This window comes from Telopea speciosissima, unplaced genomic scaffold, assembly GCF_018873765.1.
Source record: "Telopea speciosissima isolate NSW1024214 ecotype Mountain lineage unplaced genomic scaffold, Tspe_v1 Tspe_v1.0145, whole genome shotgun sequence".
Lineage (NCBI taxonomy): Eukaryota > Viridiplantae > Streptophyta > Magnoliopsida > Proteales > Proteaceae > Telopea > Telopea speciosissima.
The window spans coordinates 65,329-79,496 of NW_025317481.1; the positions used below are offsets into that span (position 1 = coordinate 65,329).

A 14,168-nucleotide genomic window follows, 5' to 3' on the forward strand; every position below is an offset into this window, starting at 1 on the left:
CAGCAGTATTCTTCCTTCGGTCCCAAACCTTTTAAATTTTTTGACATGTGGACTTCCCATCATCTTTACCTGCCAACCATCCTCAAAGCCTGGAGCTCTCCCATCTACTGCCCCTCCCTCCCTCTCATTGCCTTTGCCAAAAAGCTTCGCCTCACCAAATCAACCCTCAAATCATGGAACTCCTCCACCTTTGGTAATATCCCCTCCCGTGTCTCTTCCTGTCGATTCGACCTTGCTAGTGCCTTCAATCGGATCCGCTCAACCCTTTGTTGGCTGAGGAAGAGAGAGCTTTCGGAAGAGCTCTCTTCCCTCGCCTCTCATGAAGAAAGCTTTCTCCGCCAGAAATCCCATTAAGTGGTTGGAGCTTGGTGATTCAAACACTGCTTTCTTCCACTGTTCTTTAAAAGCCAGGTTGAGCTCCAATTCCATCACCTTGCTCATTGCTCGGGATGGATCCCCTCTCTCCTCCGTCCTCGATATTAAGTCCGAGGTTGTCTCCTACTTCTCTTCCCTTTTTAACCCTCCCCTCCCCCCTCCTCCCCTTGCCCCCCAGACCTCATTAACAAATTTGTCCCCTTCTCCCTGGCTAGCTCCCTCCTTGCCATCCCTTCTGATGATGAGATTTCCAAGGCTATCCTGTTCCATAAATCCAGCAAGGCCCCTGGCCCTGATGGTTTCAGTATGGGGTTTTTCCTTAGCTACTGGGACCATATTAAAGAGGATCTCATCAAAGCCGTCCGCAGCTTCTTCTTCAACCCCAGCCAGCTTGCTCAGGTTAACCAGACTTTTCTCTGCCTCATCCCTAAAAAAGATGGAGCCTCCTCTTTGTCTGATTTCAGACCTATTTCTCTTTGCAATCTCCTTTACAAGTTCATTACAAAGATCCTGGCTAACAGAATCCAGCTTGTCATCCCATCCTTGGTCAGCCCCAACCAATCTGCCTTCATTTCTGGCAGAAGCATTACGGATAATATCATCCTCTGCTCTGAAATTGTGTGTGGTTTTGACCGCAATCCCACTTGCCCGCTACTTTTATAAAGATTGACCTCCACAAAGCTTGTGATTCCCTCAGATGGGACTTCATCTGTGATGTGTTATCTCAGATGGGCTTCCCTCCTGCTTTCATCCATTGGATTCTTGCTTGTATATCCTCCCCCTCTTACTTTGCCATCGTCAATGGCCCCCCCGCTGGTTTTTTCCACTCTAAAGTTGGGATTCTCCAAGGCTGCCCCCTCTCTCCTTTCCTCTTCTCTCTGGCCTTGGAAGTCCTCTCAAGGAGCATCCAAGCCAAAACTGACCTCTATCTTATCTCCCCCATTTCCAAATGCAAGCACCTTAACCTAACCCATCTTGCCTTTTGCAGACGACCTAATGATCTTCTCCAAAGCTTCCCCCCTCTTCTATCTCTGTTATCATGTCTTGTCTCTCTGGCCTCAGTATCAACCTTCTCAAGTCCAAGCTCTCTCTCTGGAATCTTAGATTTCGACAGAGACATCCTCCTACGCCTTACGGGGTTTTCCTTGGGCTCCCTCCCAGTGAAATACCTGGGCCTCCCCCTCATCCCTACTAGGCTCTCTAGCCATCACTGTACCCCCATGCTTGACAATATCCACAGGCGTCTCCAGCTCTGGAAAGGCAAGCTCCTCTCCTACCCTGGTAGGCTTGAGTGCATTAGATTGGTTCTCCAATCTTCTTACATTTACTGGTGTGGCATCTTTGGCCTTCCTAAAGCTACCATGAAAGCCATGGAATCCCTCTTTTGTGCTTTCCTTTGGAAAGGGAAGGAAACCTCCAAATTCCTCCATCCAGTCAGCTGGAAATCCATTTGCCTTCCCAAATCGGAAGGAGGCCTTGGCATTCGTCGTATCCGCGACTCCAATACTGCGGGTATTCTGAAGCTTATTTGAAAAATTTCCTCCAATCATGACTCCATCTGGGTTCTCTGAGTTTACTTCCATCTCCTAAAAAATGACTCCATCTGGACTGTCCCCATCCCTTTGGATTCCTTCTGGGTCTGGCGCAAAATCCTCCTCCTCCACCCCTTGGTGCTCAGAGCCACTTCCTGTTCTATTGCAGATGGTTCTTCCATCTTCCTTTGGCTTGACCCCTGGCACCCTAATGGGGTCCTCTATAATTTCTTTGGGGCTCGATCCATTATCTCCCTTGGATCCTGGTCCCCCTCCCCCTTTCCCCTTATCCTCTCCCAGATCTGGCATTCCCTTCCCCCCTCCCTCCCTCTTCCTCCCCATCTCATGCGGACAAGGTTATTTAGCTCCCTTCCTCAAATGGCCTTTTTAGCTTTAGATCTGCCTGGAATTTTGTTAGGACCCATGCCCCTTCTGTCCTCTAGCACAAGCTTGTCTGGTTTAAAGGTCACATCCCTCGCCATAGCTTCTTAGCCTGGAGAGCCCTTAACCTTTGCCTCCCGACCCAAGCCTTCCTCCTTCATCGAAGAATCTCTGTCCCCCCTTCTTGTATCTTTTATTGGAGTGGTTCCGAAGACACTGACCACCTTTTCTTTGATTGCCCCTTTACCTATACCATCTGGAAAAAGGCATTGTCGTCTATTTAGCCCCATAGCAGGAGACCCCTCCCCTTTGCTAGAGAGCGGCTCTGGCTGGTCATGACTTTCTCTGGTTGCTCTATCTATGACACCATTGGCAAGCTTGTGTTTGGTGCCGCCCTTTATCATATATGGATGGAGAGGAACATTAGGAGACGGACCTCCAATTCTAGGTCTTTCGACTTAATTTGGAAAGCCATCTCTTCGGATGTCTCCTCCAAGCTGAGTTTCCTGCCTAAAAAGGCCCTTTTGGACTCCTCAAGGAACAGGCATATTGTTGATTCCCGGGGTTTAGATAGTGCTCTTTTACAGCCCCTCTCCCCCCCGGGGCTTGTTTCTTCCCCCCTCTCTTTCCTTTGTATTCCCCCCCTCTCTTCCTCTTCGCACCCCCTTGGGCTTTGGTAATAGATTTTTTATTCACCAAAAAAAATATAGGTGTGGAGAGATCTCTCTCACACACAACACATTCAACCGAAAATACTCTTCCCTCTTCTCCCTTGTCTCATTCTTTCTCCTTTCTCTTCTTCTTCCTCCTCTCTTACTTGCTTTCTTAACCCTAAAATCTAACTTGGTATCAGATCCAGGTTTGAGAGTCAAATCCAGCCTCTTATCCCTATTTTTTCTTCTCTTTGAAATCCTAGGGCACAAAGGATTTCAAGGAGAAGCTTCCTATGTAAAAAATCTGTTGAAAGGACTATGAGATAGGTTCGATATAACCTATTCTAGTGTTTGCGACTGCTGTTTGAGCTTGGATGAAGCCCTCTTGATGATTTGAAGTTCTTCTAGCCACTGCTAGAGTTACCGCCAGCTCCACATTGCAGTCCTTGTATCTCTCTCTCTTGGCATGGGTTTGAGGTTTGAAATGGGTCACTAGAATCGTCCAAGGGTGTTGGTTAAGGTCCATGTGTTTCTTCTTGCTGCTTGAGTGGCTCAATCTGAGCAGAACTCTTTTTCGTGGAACCCTTTTTTCTGCCCAGGTAAAGCCGAGAATGCCTGATTTCTGTTTTTTCTTGCATTTGGACTGCAATATGCTGCCTCCTTTGTTGAGTAATGCTTGTGCACAACTTTTGTGAAGCCTTTGAACTTGTTTAATGTTGATGTTACTCTTTGGAGAGTATTAGAGTGAAGTGTTATCAAGGATGTTTCTGTTCTGTTCTTGTATTTGATTCCTCTTTTGGGTTGAGTGTGTACTCCCCACTTGGATTAGTATCCTAGTTTATGGTCAAGTGCCATTTTCCCTACAAGATGGTTGATTTCGAGACTTCTGGGCTTGGTTCAACTGATTCACAGCCCACTCCAACAGCCCCTCAGTTTGTTTATGAGAATGCTCATCCACAGATCTCCATTGTGAAGCTTGATAACACCAACTTCTTGGACTGGTCACATTCTGTGAAGTTATCCCCTAGGAGTAAAGGGAAACTTGGATATATTACTGGTGCTATTAAAGCCCCAGAGGCTGGCTCTCCTACTTATGAGAAATGGGAGACCGAAAATTCTACAGTTATGACATGGCTACTCTTCTCCATGAAGCCCGAGATTGGGAGAAGGTTTATGCGAAAAGAAACTGCCAAGGCAATTTGGGTATCTTCAGACATTTGACAGAGTGGGTGACTCTGCCAAGGTCTATCAGCTCTACCAAAAAATTAATTCAATGAGGCAGGGTGACAGGATCATTTCTGAGTACTATACTGCTTATATTGGTCTTTTGGAGGAGTATGATCACTACAGGGATCTTCAATTGACCAACCCAGAGGATGAAGCGAAGGTGTATCACAGCCTTGAAAAGGAGCGTGTCTTCACTTTACTTGGTGGCTTGAACCCTGATTATGAGCCAATCAGGCTCTAGATTTTAGGCCGGTCCCCTCTTCCATCTCTTGATGAGGTTTGTAGCTACTAACAGAGTGAGGAGACTCGGTGTGTTGCTATGGAACCAGCTCCAGCATCATCTCTTGAGAGGTCAGCTCTCAATTCTTCCTCTTTCTGGGACACCTGTGGTGGTGGTAGAGGCCAGGGGCCCAACCATGGGGAAGACAGAGCAGTAGAGACAAGTGGTGCTAGTGGAGGTGGCAGAGACAGGTTTAAATGTGATCATTGTGGGAGATTTAGACATACCAAGGATAGGTGGTGGACTCTTCATGGCCGTCCTCCTGGTACACGAGGTGGTACTTGTGGTGGCCGTAGAGGGGGAGCTCGAGGAGCATACTCTGTTATAACTGAGGCAGATGCTACGCAAGATGACTCCACTTTGGCCGATACAGTGTTTCGCAGGGTCATGTCATAACTGAGCATATCTCCTACACTCACAGTGGCTAGCTCCTCTTTATCCTCAGCTTTGCAGCTCTCTACCTCAGCATCTACTACAGCCTAGTCTTGGGTCATTGACTTTGGAGCCACTGACCACATGACTGGTACGTCCCATTATTATGATTCCTATACCATTTGTTCTGGTAAGGATAAGGTTAGGGTAGCTGATGGCTCCCTTTCCTTCATCTCTGGTAAGGGCAGTATCCCTGTTACATCATCCATTTCTCTTACTTCCGTTCTTCATGTCCCTAACCTGACACTTAATCTTTTATCTGTAATTCATTGTACTAAATCTTTGAACTGTTGTGTCACCTTTTTTCCTTCTCACTGTCTTTTTCAGGATATGGTGACGAAGAGGGATTATTGGTAGTGAACGTGAGGAGCAAGGCCTTTACCTTTTTGAACCTTTTTTGCCCACAACTCAGTCCTTTTTGTGTGGATGTAATGATTGTAGTTCTGTGGATTCTGTTATGTTATGGCATTGTCGTCTTGGCCATCCATCTTTTGTTGTAATAAGGAAACGATTACCTCATTTATTTACTTTTATTGCTTCTTCTCATGTTTTTCAATGTGAACCGTGTATGTTTGACAAACACTGTCGTTCTTCATATCCATATCATGGTAATAGAACTGCCGCTCCTTTCCATATTGTGCATACTGATGTTTGGGGACCTTCCCCAACTACCTCTTTATTTGGCTATCGTTATTTTGTGTCATTTGTTGATTACTTTTCTCGTACTACTTGGACTGTTCTTATGAAACATAAAAGTGATGTTTGTGATGCATTTAAGAACTTTTATCCGATGATTCTTACTCAGTTTGATACTCGAATCAAAATTGTTCGGTCTGATAAAGGGGGAGAATACATGTTTGGTGGCCTCCAACCCTTCTTTATTAATAATGGCATTATCCATCAGCTCACGTGTGTTGACACACCCCAACAAAATGGGGTTGCTGAGAGGAAAAATCGCCATTTATTGAAGGTCACCCGTAGTCTCTTGTTTGGCATGCATGTTCCCAAGACCGTCTGGTCTGCAGCTCTTCTCACTGCTTCCTTTCTCATCAATCGCATGCCTACCAAACTTCTTGATTTCAAATCTCTCTTGGATATCTTATCTCCCCAGGTTTCTGCTTTCTCTCTTCCTCCTAAAATCTTTGGCTGTGTTTGTTATGTACATGTTAACAAATCCGCTCGCACTAAACTTGATCCCAAAGCTTTCAAGTGTCTCTTTCTTGGGTACTCTTTTACTACCAAAGGTTACAAGTGCTATCACCCTTCTTCTCGTAGGTGTCTTATCTCCAAAGATGTCACCTTCCTTGAATCTGTCCCTTTCTTTGCACCTTCTTAGCATCCTCTTCAGGGGGAGAATTGTGGAAGTGAATAGGCTGCTGATTTCCTTCTCTACCTATCTCTCCTTTTATGCTTGACATTGGAGAACACAGAATTGTAGATGTGGTTGATACTGATGATCAATCAGGTGTGAATACAGAATTGGTTGTTGAAAGTGGTTTTGATAATGAGAAGGGTAAGGAGAAGGATTACCACATTGAGTACAAAAGAGGTGAAAGCTTGAAGAGTAAGAAGACCTACCGAGAATCTTCTTTGGATCCACATCTTGAGATTCATTCTCCTCCATCAGATGACATCCCTTCTACTCCATCTGATTTAGACCTTCCTATTGCTGTTAAAAAAGGGAAAAGAGCTTGTCCTAATCCTATAGCCCAATTTGTTTCCTATGATGCTCGTTCTCCTACAAGTCTTGCCTTCATTGCTACCCTCTCTACTGCTATTATTTTCAAGAATTTTACTGATGCTATGTCTGACCCAAAGTGGAGACAAGCTATGTCTGAGGAGATGATGGCACTTGAGAAGAATGGTACTTGGCAATTGGTGGATCTTCCTAGGGAATGTGTCCTAGTTGGATGCAGATGGGTCTACATAATCAAGTATAAATCTGATGGTACTGTTGAGAGATACAAAGTAAGGTTGGTGGCCAAGGGGTGCAGTCAAGTCTATGGAATTGACTATCAGGAGACATTTGCTCCTGTGGCTAAGCACAATTCTATAAGAGTTCTTTTATCATTGGCTGCCAATAAAGATTGGCCATTATATCAGTTGGATGTGAAGAACGCCTTTCTTCATGGTGATTTGGAAGAAGAAGTGTACATGCAAACCCCACCAGGCTTCAAAATGCCTTCAGCTAAAGGGAAAGTGTGCCTCCTCAAGAAGGCATTGTATGGCCTTAAACAGTTACCAAAGGCATGGTTTGAGCGCTTCCGACAGGCTATTCTGAAGAATGGATATTCCCAGAGCCAAGCTGACCACAGTCTCTTTACCAAGCAGGGCAATGGTACCATCACAACCCTCATTGTCTATGTTGATGATATTGTGGTCACTGGAGATGATACAACTGAGATAGATAAACTGAAAAACTACTTGGCTCAACAGTTTGAAATCAAAGATCTGGGTCCCTTGAAGTACTTATTAGGTTGAAGTATCAATGACCAAGAGAGGAATCAACATATGTCAACAAAAGTTTGTTCTTGATTTGTTGACAGAGACAGGGATGTTAGGTTGCAAACTCGCAAATTCTCTTATTGAGCAGAATCACAAACTAGGAGAAGATTATGGTCCTTTTCTTGTTGATGCGGGAAAATACCGAAGGCTATTGGGGAAGCTTATCTATCTTTCTATGACACGCCCAAATATCTCTTATGCAGTGGGAGTGGTGAGCCAATTCATGCATGCCCCCAAGAGTGGCCACTTGGATGTTGTGTATCGTATTCTCAGATATTTGAAGTCTTCTCCAGGGAAAGGACTATTGTATGTAAAGCACAATCACTTGAGAGTGGAAGGTTTCACTGATGCCGATTGGGCTGGATCCATTACAGACAGGAGATCTACCTCCGACTATTGTACCTTTGTGGGAGGTAATCTGGTTACATGGAGAAGCAAAAAACAGCATGTTGTAGCCAGATCCAGTGCAGAGGCAGAGTTTAGAGCTATGGCTCATGGAGTGTGTGAACTCATATGGTTGAAAAGACTTGTTCAGGAATTGGGATTTGACACTGAAGGCCCTATCAGACTCTACTGTGATAACAAGGCTGCCATGAGTATTGCCCACAATCTAGTGCAACATGAAAGGACCAAGCACATTGAAGTGGATCGACACTTTATCAAGGAAAAGATTGACTCTGGCTGCATTTGTACTCCTTTTGTGAAGACTGATGATCAACTAGTGGATATCTTCACCAAGGCTCTTACCTCTATTCAGTTTGGTACTCTCCTATGCAAGCTGGGAATGCATGACATTTATTCTCCAGCTTGAGGGGGAGTATTAGAGTTATTAGAAGTTATGTGATAAGGGTAGTTTGGGAACTAGCCTTTAGTATAGTTGCCCAATTGTGTATTTTCTCCTTTTTACCTTTTCTTATCTTTTACCTCCCCAGGGAGGTGTATGTAATATGCTTATCTCTATTAGTGAAGTAATATAGGTGTGGAGTGATCTCTCTCACACACAACACATTCAACCGAAAATACTCTTCCCTCTTCTCCCGTGTCTCATTCTTTCTCCTTTCTCTTCTTCTTCCTCCTCTCTTGCTTGCTTTCTTAACCCTAAAATCTAACTCCTTAACAATATAAATCTAACTCGTTAATAATATAGACTTTCACTACTGTAAAGACTTGCAATGGTCTAACGTTTCCCAAATGTACTCTTTTGCTTAGTTAATATATTTTCTTTTTCCATTAAAAAAAAAAAATTTGAGATATTTTTAGTGTTTCCACTCTTATAAACTTCAAGTTAATTATTGTTTTGCCACTATACCTTTGATTTGAGAGTCATCCTGCTCGTGTTAGCCCATAGTGATTTTGAATAGGGTTTCCGAATTTGGAGATTCTACCCATATCCTAACCATGGTGGCTAATAGTGAGATTCTCCAACAGCTTAATTCTTGTAAAGATGAAAACAGAATGCAGATTGCCAAACTCACAGATTGTGTTGATACCCTCAACATAGCTGTCAATTCTGTCCAAACAATGATGGCTTCCATGTAAGCTTCTATTGACTTGTTGGTGGCTTCTGATAAAGGAAAGAGTCCCACGTAGTCTGGGGATTCTTCCAACTCCATCCCACATAGTCCGCCTCATGTTACACCACCGCCACCACCACCACCACCACCCCCACCATATCATGCACCTCCACCTCCACCATATGGAGCTGGTCGATATGATGATACTCTTTATAGAGCTGAAAGAGCAGCAAAGCTGGACATCCTCGATTTTTATGGGGATAACGACCTAGAACAATATTTTGACTGGTTCATGGTTTGGAGATATTTTTTCAGATTTTACAGGTTGACTGAGGCCATAAAGATTCTATTTGTATAGGCTAAGCTGAAGAGCACGGCTCGAGTCTGGTGGATCAAACACCAGTAATAGAATTAGACTCAAGTCATTGGGTTAATTACTACTTGGGCTGAGATGATTGAAGCCATGAACCAGAGATTATTGTCGACCGGCTACAAGCAGCGCATGCACTAAAAATTTGCATAGTTGAGATAATAAAGCCTGGTAGTTGGGGAGTGTGTGGCCAGATTTTATTATTTAGCTATTTGGTCTGATTTTGAGTGGGTTGATGAAGTAATGGTGGCATAGTTCCACAATGGTTTGCACCCTCAGATCAGTGCTGCACTAGCATCTAGTCGACTGCCTACAATGGAGAACGTTGTACCAGTGACATATTAGGCAAAAGAAAGTCTGAAGCGGCCCTACACGGAAGATTTTTACAGATACTTTCTCTAAAGGTGAGAGTTTCTGATGCAGAATGATCACCAAATAGGGCTTATTTCTTTAGAAATAGGCCTAGGGTTGGGTTATATCCATGTTGGGCCTTTGTTCCCAAGGGTTTTTTATGTAATAGGCCACTTTAATGAGCCTAAACTAGGGGTACTTAGGTTGCATACGGGATTAGCCCAATGCTTAGTTATTTTTATGTTTTTAGATTGAACCGGTTTAGATTTGGTTGCATCCAATTGGTTCAATGGGTCTAATTTAAGTGAAGTGTTCCTATTGGTTAATAGGTTCTTTTATCCTATTGGCTAATATGGAATCTTCTTTTAATTAATTGTTTTTAAGTTAGATTCTTTTATTTTAAGTTAGTAGGGGTAGTTAGGATATTTTATTATTTTAAATTAGTAATTTGAATTTGATTAGATCCCTTCCACGATTTAAGTGAGGAGGAGATTAGATTGTATTAGGATTTGGCTTAGGCCTTTAATTATAAATAAATGAATTGTGGGAGGCTCCCCGAGAACAGATTTGAATTAAAACACTGATTTCGTGGCTGGTTACTGCTGCTGCTCCTTGCTCTCAAGAGTTTATGCATCCTTGTGGTTCTATCAAGGTGGAAGGGTGGGTGGAATCCTGCGACTCTTTACGCCGGGACGGCTGGGAGGATCTTTCTTCGAAGGTGGCTTCATCCTTCAACCATTCAAACTGCTGTTAGAGCATTCAAATTTTTTGTTTATCCTTTCTTCCCTTCCCCAATCAATTCCTTTTCTCTTCTGTCCTATTTTCATAAACCCTAGAAGACTCTAAACTTTGATTCAGATCTGCTCCTCCATTGGAATCTGATCAGATTTGGACCATAACTTCCCCTCATCACCATCTCCACTCGACCCTAGCTGCTGCCCATTCTGTCCATCCAAACCCTAAGATCCCTCTTCTCCATTGACCCTAAAAACCCTAATTTTCTGCTGGGACACATTCAGCCATCAGAAACCTTCCATATTGCAACCGAATCTTCCCCCTAGCCCCTTTAACAGTCGACCTTAACCCCTGCCCCTAAATCCTACTTTAGACCATAATTTTAGTTGTTTACCTTATTTACGAAACCCGAAACCTAACCCTAATTTCTGCAGGAAATTAAAACTTGTTCAAATCCAGATATTTTTATACCATAATGACCCTCTAAACCTGCAGATTAAAACCCTATAAACCCAATTCCCAAATTCCCATCGTAAACCCTAATTTTGCCCTAAAACAGCCCCTAATCAGCCCTAAACAGCAGGCTTACCCTAAGCTTGGTTCTACTTGGTTCCTAGTGGGATTAATTCCTATTCTAGGACTACATTAGTTTCATTCAACAACATTCTTCTCCCCAGGGAAAGTTGTTCAGCAAGCTACAGGTTAGCGGTTCATTTCTGGCATCTTTGAGGCCAAACTGCCTTTATTCTCTGTATCGGCATGGTTCTTACAGACCTCCTATGAAGCCACAAGCTGAGCTACAGTGCTTCTCTTGCAAGGGGTACGGACATTTTTCTACTCAGTGTCTTAATTGTCTGGTTGTTTTCGTTGATAAGGAAGAAGTCATGGCTACTGCTTCGGAGAAGTAACAGAGGAACAAGCTTATACTTCTAGAGTCAGAGTGCAATCATTAGCCTAGTGAAGTCAATGACAGTGATAGTGATGGGGAGCAACAACATTGATATGTTCTTCGTCCATTTTTGGCTACACGCAAGGTTTCTGACAAGGATGTTTCCAGACTAGAGTGAGATGCAACGACAATTTGTGCACCATGGTAATCGACAGGGTAGTTGTACCAATGTCGTCTCCGAAGACATCGTTCACAAGCTCAGTTAAAGACAGTGCCTCTTCCTAAGTTCTAACTCCTACAAAGTTGCAGGGTGAACAATACTAATCTCAAGATCAACGATTGATGTTACTCACGTACTCTATTGGTGGGTTAATCGATATTATGCAATGTGATGTTTCTACCCTTAAAGGTGTGTCACATCCTCTTGGGGTGACTGATTGTTTTATAAGAAGGCACAGCATTGTGGCATGAGAACACTTATTCCTTCAAACATGGTGGGCATGAGATGAAGTTCCTTCCAGCTAAGGACCTTTCGGTAATCAAGTTTCAGCAGACAGCGGGATCTTTTCTCTTCCAGCGTGTTAACTCAGATGGTCATGGTCTCATTGGTTTTTGTCCAAACTCAACAGGAGAATTGATGCAGTAGCACTCAACTGGTTGGACCAGCACAACTGGATTTGGAAACCCAAATCCAGGCAGAACCGGCCCAATCCAGGTTTTTGATCTAATAAAGGCTGGTAGTGGTCGAGTTCGTAGTCTTCTATTTCTTTTATATTATCATGTTTTGTTTTGAATAGGTTATGTTGGAATAGGATATAGAGCTTGAGTTAGTTTGGGTTTTACATTCCAGTTAGGAGTGTTTTATTTTTATTTATTTTTTCCTCTTTACATACTTTCATGTATCAAACGATAAACAGATTTGAATTAAAAAGTTGATTGGGTTGCTCAACATGACTGTGTGGTCACGTAATTCTCTATTGGATTGCTCAAAGTGAGTGTGTGGTTATGTGATTCTCTTCTACCCCGCAACTCTGACATTCCATCTCAGATATCTTCCCATTCTCTCATTAGCCCTCCACCAGGACTGCTAGTCACTTCTCACACTGGTTTTACTTGATAGATTCAAAACATAATTCTATCTAGCCAATTAATAATTTAACTTAAACTCTCTAACTTAAATACTGATCTCGTGTACTGTCCTCAGACTTCACTCTCACCTTACTGGCTTATATTTAGGCCCGTTACAAAATTAACCCCATAAACAAGTAGCCCAAGGCTCTTAAAATCCATCCATGGCCCAAAATAAGGTCTTCTTAAGCCTGATTGGGTAGTCTTTACTGCATCACAAACACAAATAACATATATTACTAGACCTAGTACTCCATACAACCCTCTCCCTTCAATAGTTATTTTATCTTACTGTCAAATCATAGGTGGACCAACTAATGAGTCCGAAGTTTGAGTATTGTTGAAGTTATGCTTAACTAAAGCCTGTAGATAATCTTTTCCTGAGCACCTATTGGTCAGACCTAGGCATGGATTTTGAGGCTGTTTATACGACTGCTTGAACTAACATTCTGCTCAGATAGATCTGACAATGAGTTTACTATTCCTTGGCCTTGGTCGAGCCCTGTTGATAACCCTATATAACTGTACACCTTAAGTTTTCTCCATAAAATAAGAGAAAGGGTCTTGTGTATAACATAGGCAGTCAGAACAGACTTCACTGCTTTATTATTTGATACAGGGTTCAGGTATCCCCTTTATGACTGCAACAACAACAACAAACAACAAACTCAGCCCTATCCCAACTTAATGGGGTCGGCTATAATCATTTTTCTACCCCCCACCCCCCCCCAAGTTTTTCTTTAATTTGGTACAACAGGAACTTTCCAAGCTGCCTTTGAGTTCTCTCTATGAGTCAAACCTGAGGTTGACCAATTCTTATATGTGCCACAACTAAACTCATTTTTCATACTCAGATATAATTCTCAACTATGTATTTTAGAAAACAAATGCTATCTAACTTAAATTCGTAAAGGTGGAGAACAAAGATGTGGTGACATAAATGTGGGTTACTAAATGCAATTTTAGCCTCTAGGAACATCCGGGATGGATGGTGCTAACAGTTTTATATCTGACATTCTGCTTCAGTGTGCTGATAGGTTCTCCTTGAGTATCATTAAAATTGCAAGATGTAAGCAATGGAGATGTCCGTTCAATCTCCAAAATCTGGATGACTGTAGAAGGCCACTGCATAAGGAGACTATAATTTTGGAGTGGAACAGTAAAGAACTCAGAACGTCATTGGTGAAGGAAAGAGCGTAGTAGAGAAAGTGACAGTATGGACTTTCATTTACCAGGGCATGTAGGTAATTGGCTTAATTGATTGTGCCACTGTTCTACTGCATAGAAGTGATCAAATTAATGGATGACTAGTCTTGCTGACTGCGGCTAACATGAATTGGTTTCAAGGGGCAGAATCTGTGAGGTGGCTTCAGCCGTAAACACTGCTAAAACAAGCTGGACATGATATGCTGTGTTCAAGCTTGCAGCTAAACTGGACTCTGCTTCTTCTGTTGGGATGGGCCATAATCACTTATATCCAAGGCAAGTTTTCTTTCTGGTGTAAACCTTTTTATTCTAATAATATAATAATATATATGCTCTTGGTGGAGATGCTTTCTGTTAAATGTTTCATGGTTGTTAATTTGGGGAATATCACATGTGTGCATGTGCATGTGTGTGTGTTATAGTAAAACATTTATTAAGTTCTGCTAATAAATATTTTAAATATTAGGATATCTTATTGGATATGGTTTATATTGTACTGGATTAGTTAAGCTTTTGTTTCCCTCTAGAAAGAAATTGTATAAGACAGAAATTAAAGTTTATTGTACAATGAAAGAAAAAGATCTATTTCA

At 42.5% G+C, this 14,168-nt stretch overlaps 1 protein-coding gene across 1 annotated transcript in view; it reads left to right on the forward strand.

Annotated features, from left to right (window-relative positions):
• Positions 1-13,873, forward strand: part of LOC122647764 (BTB/POZ domain-containing protein FBL11-like) — a 65,674-nt gene extending 51,801 nt beyond the window's left edge. The window contains exons 14-15 of the mRNA XM_043841087.1: positions 13,399-13,669; positions 13,703-13,873. Coding sequence (XP_043697022.1) covers positions 13,399-13,572 — 174 coding nt within the window. The 3' untranslated portion in view covers positions 13,573-13,669; positions 13,703-13,873. The remainder of the gene's footprint in view (positions 1-13,398; positions 13,670-13,702) is intronic.
• The last annotated feature ends 295 nt before the right edge of the window (positions 13,874-14,168 follow it).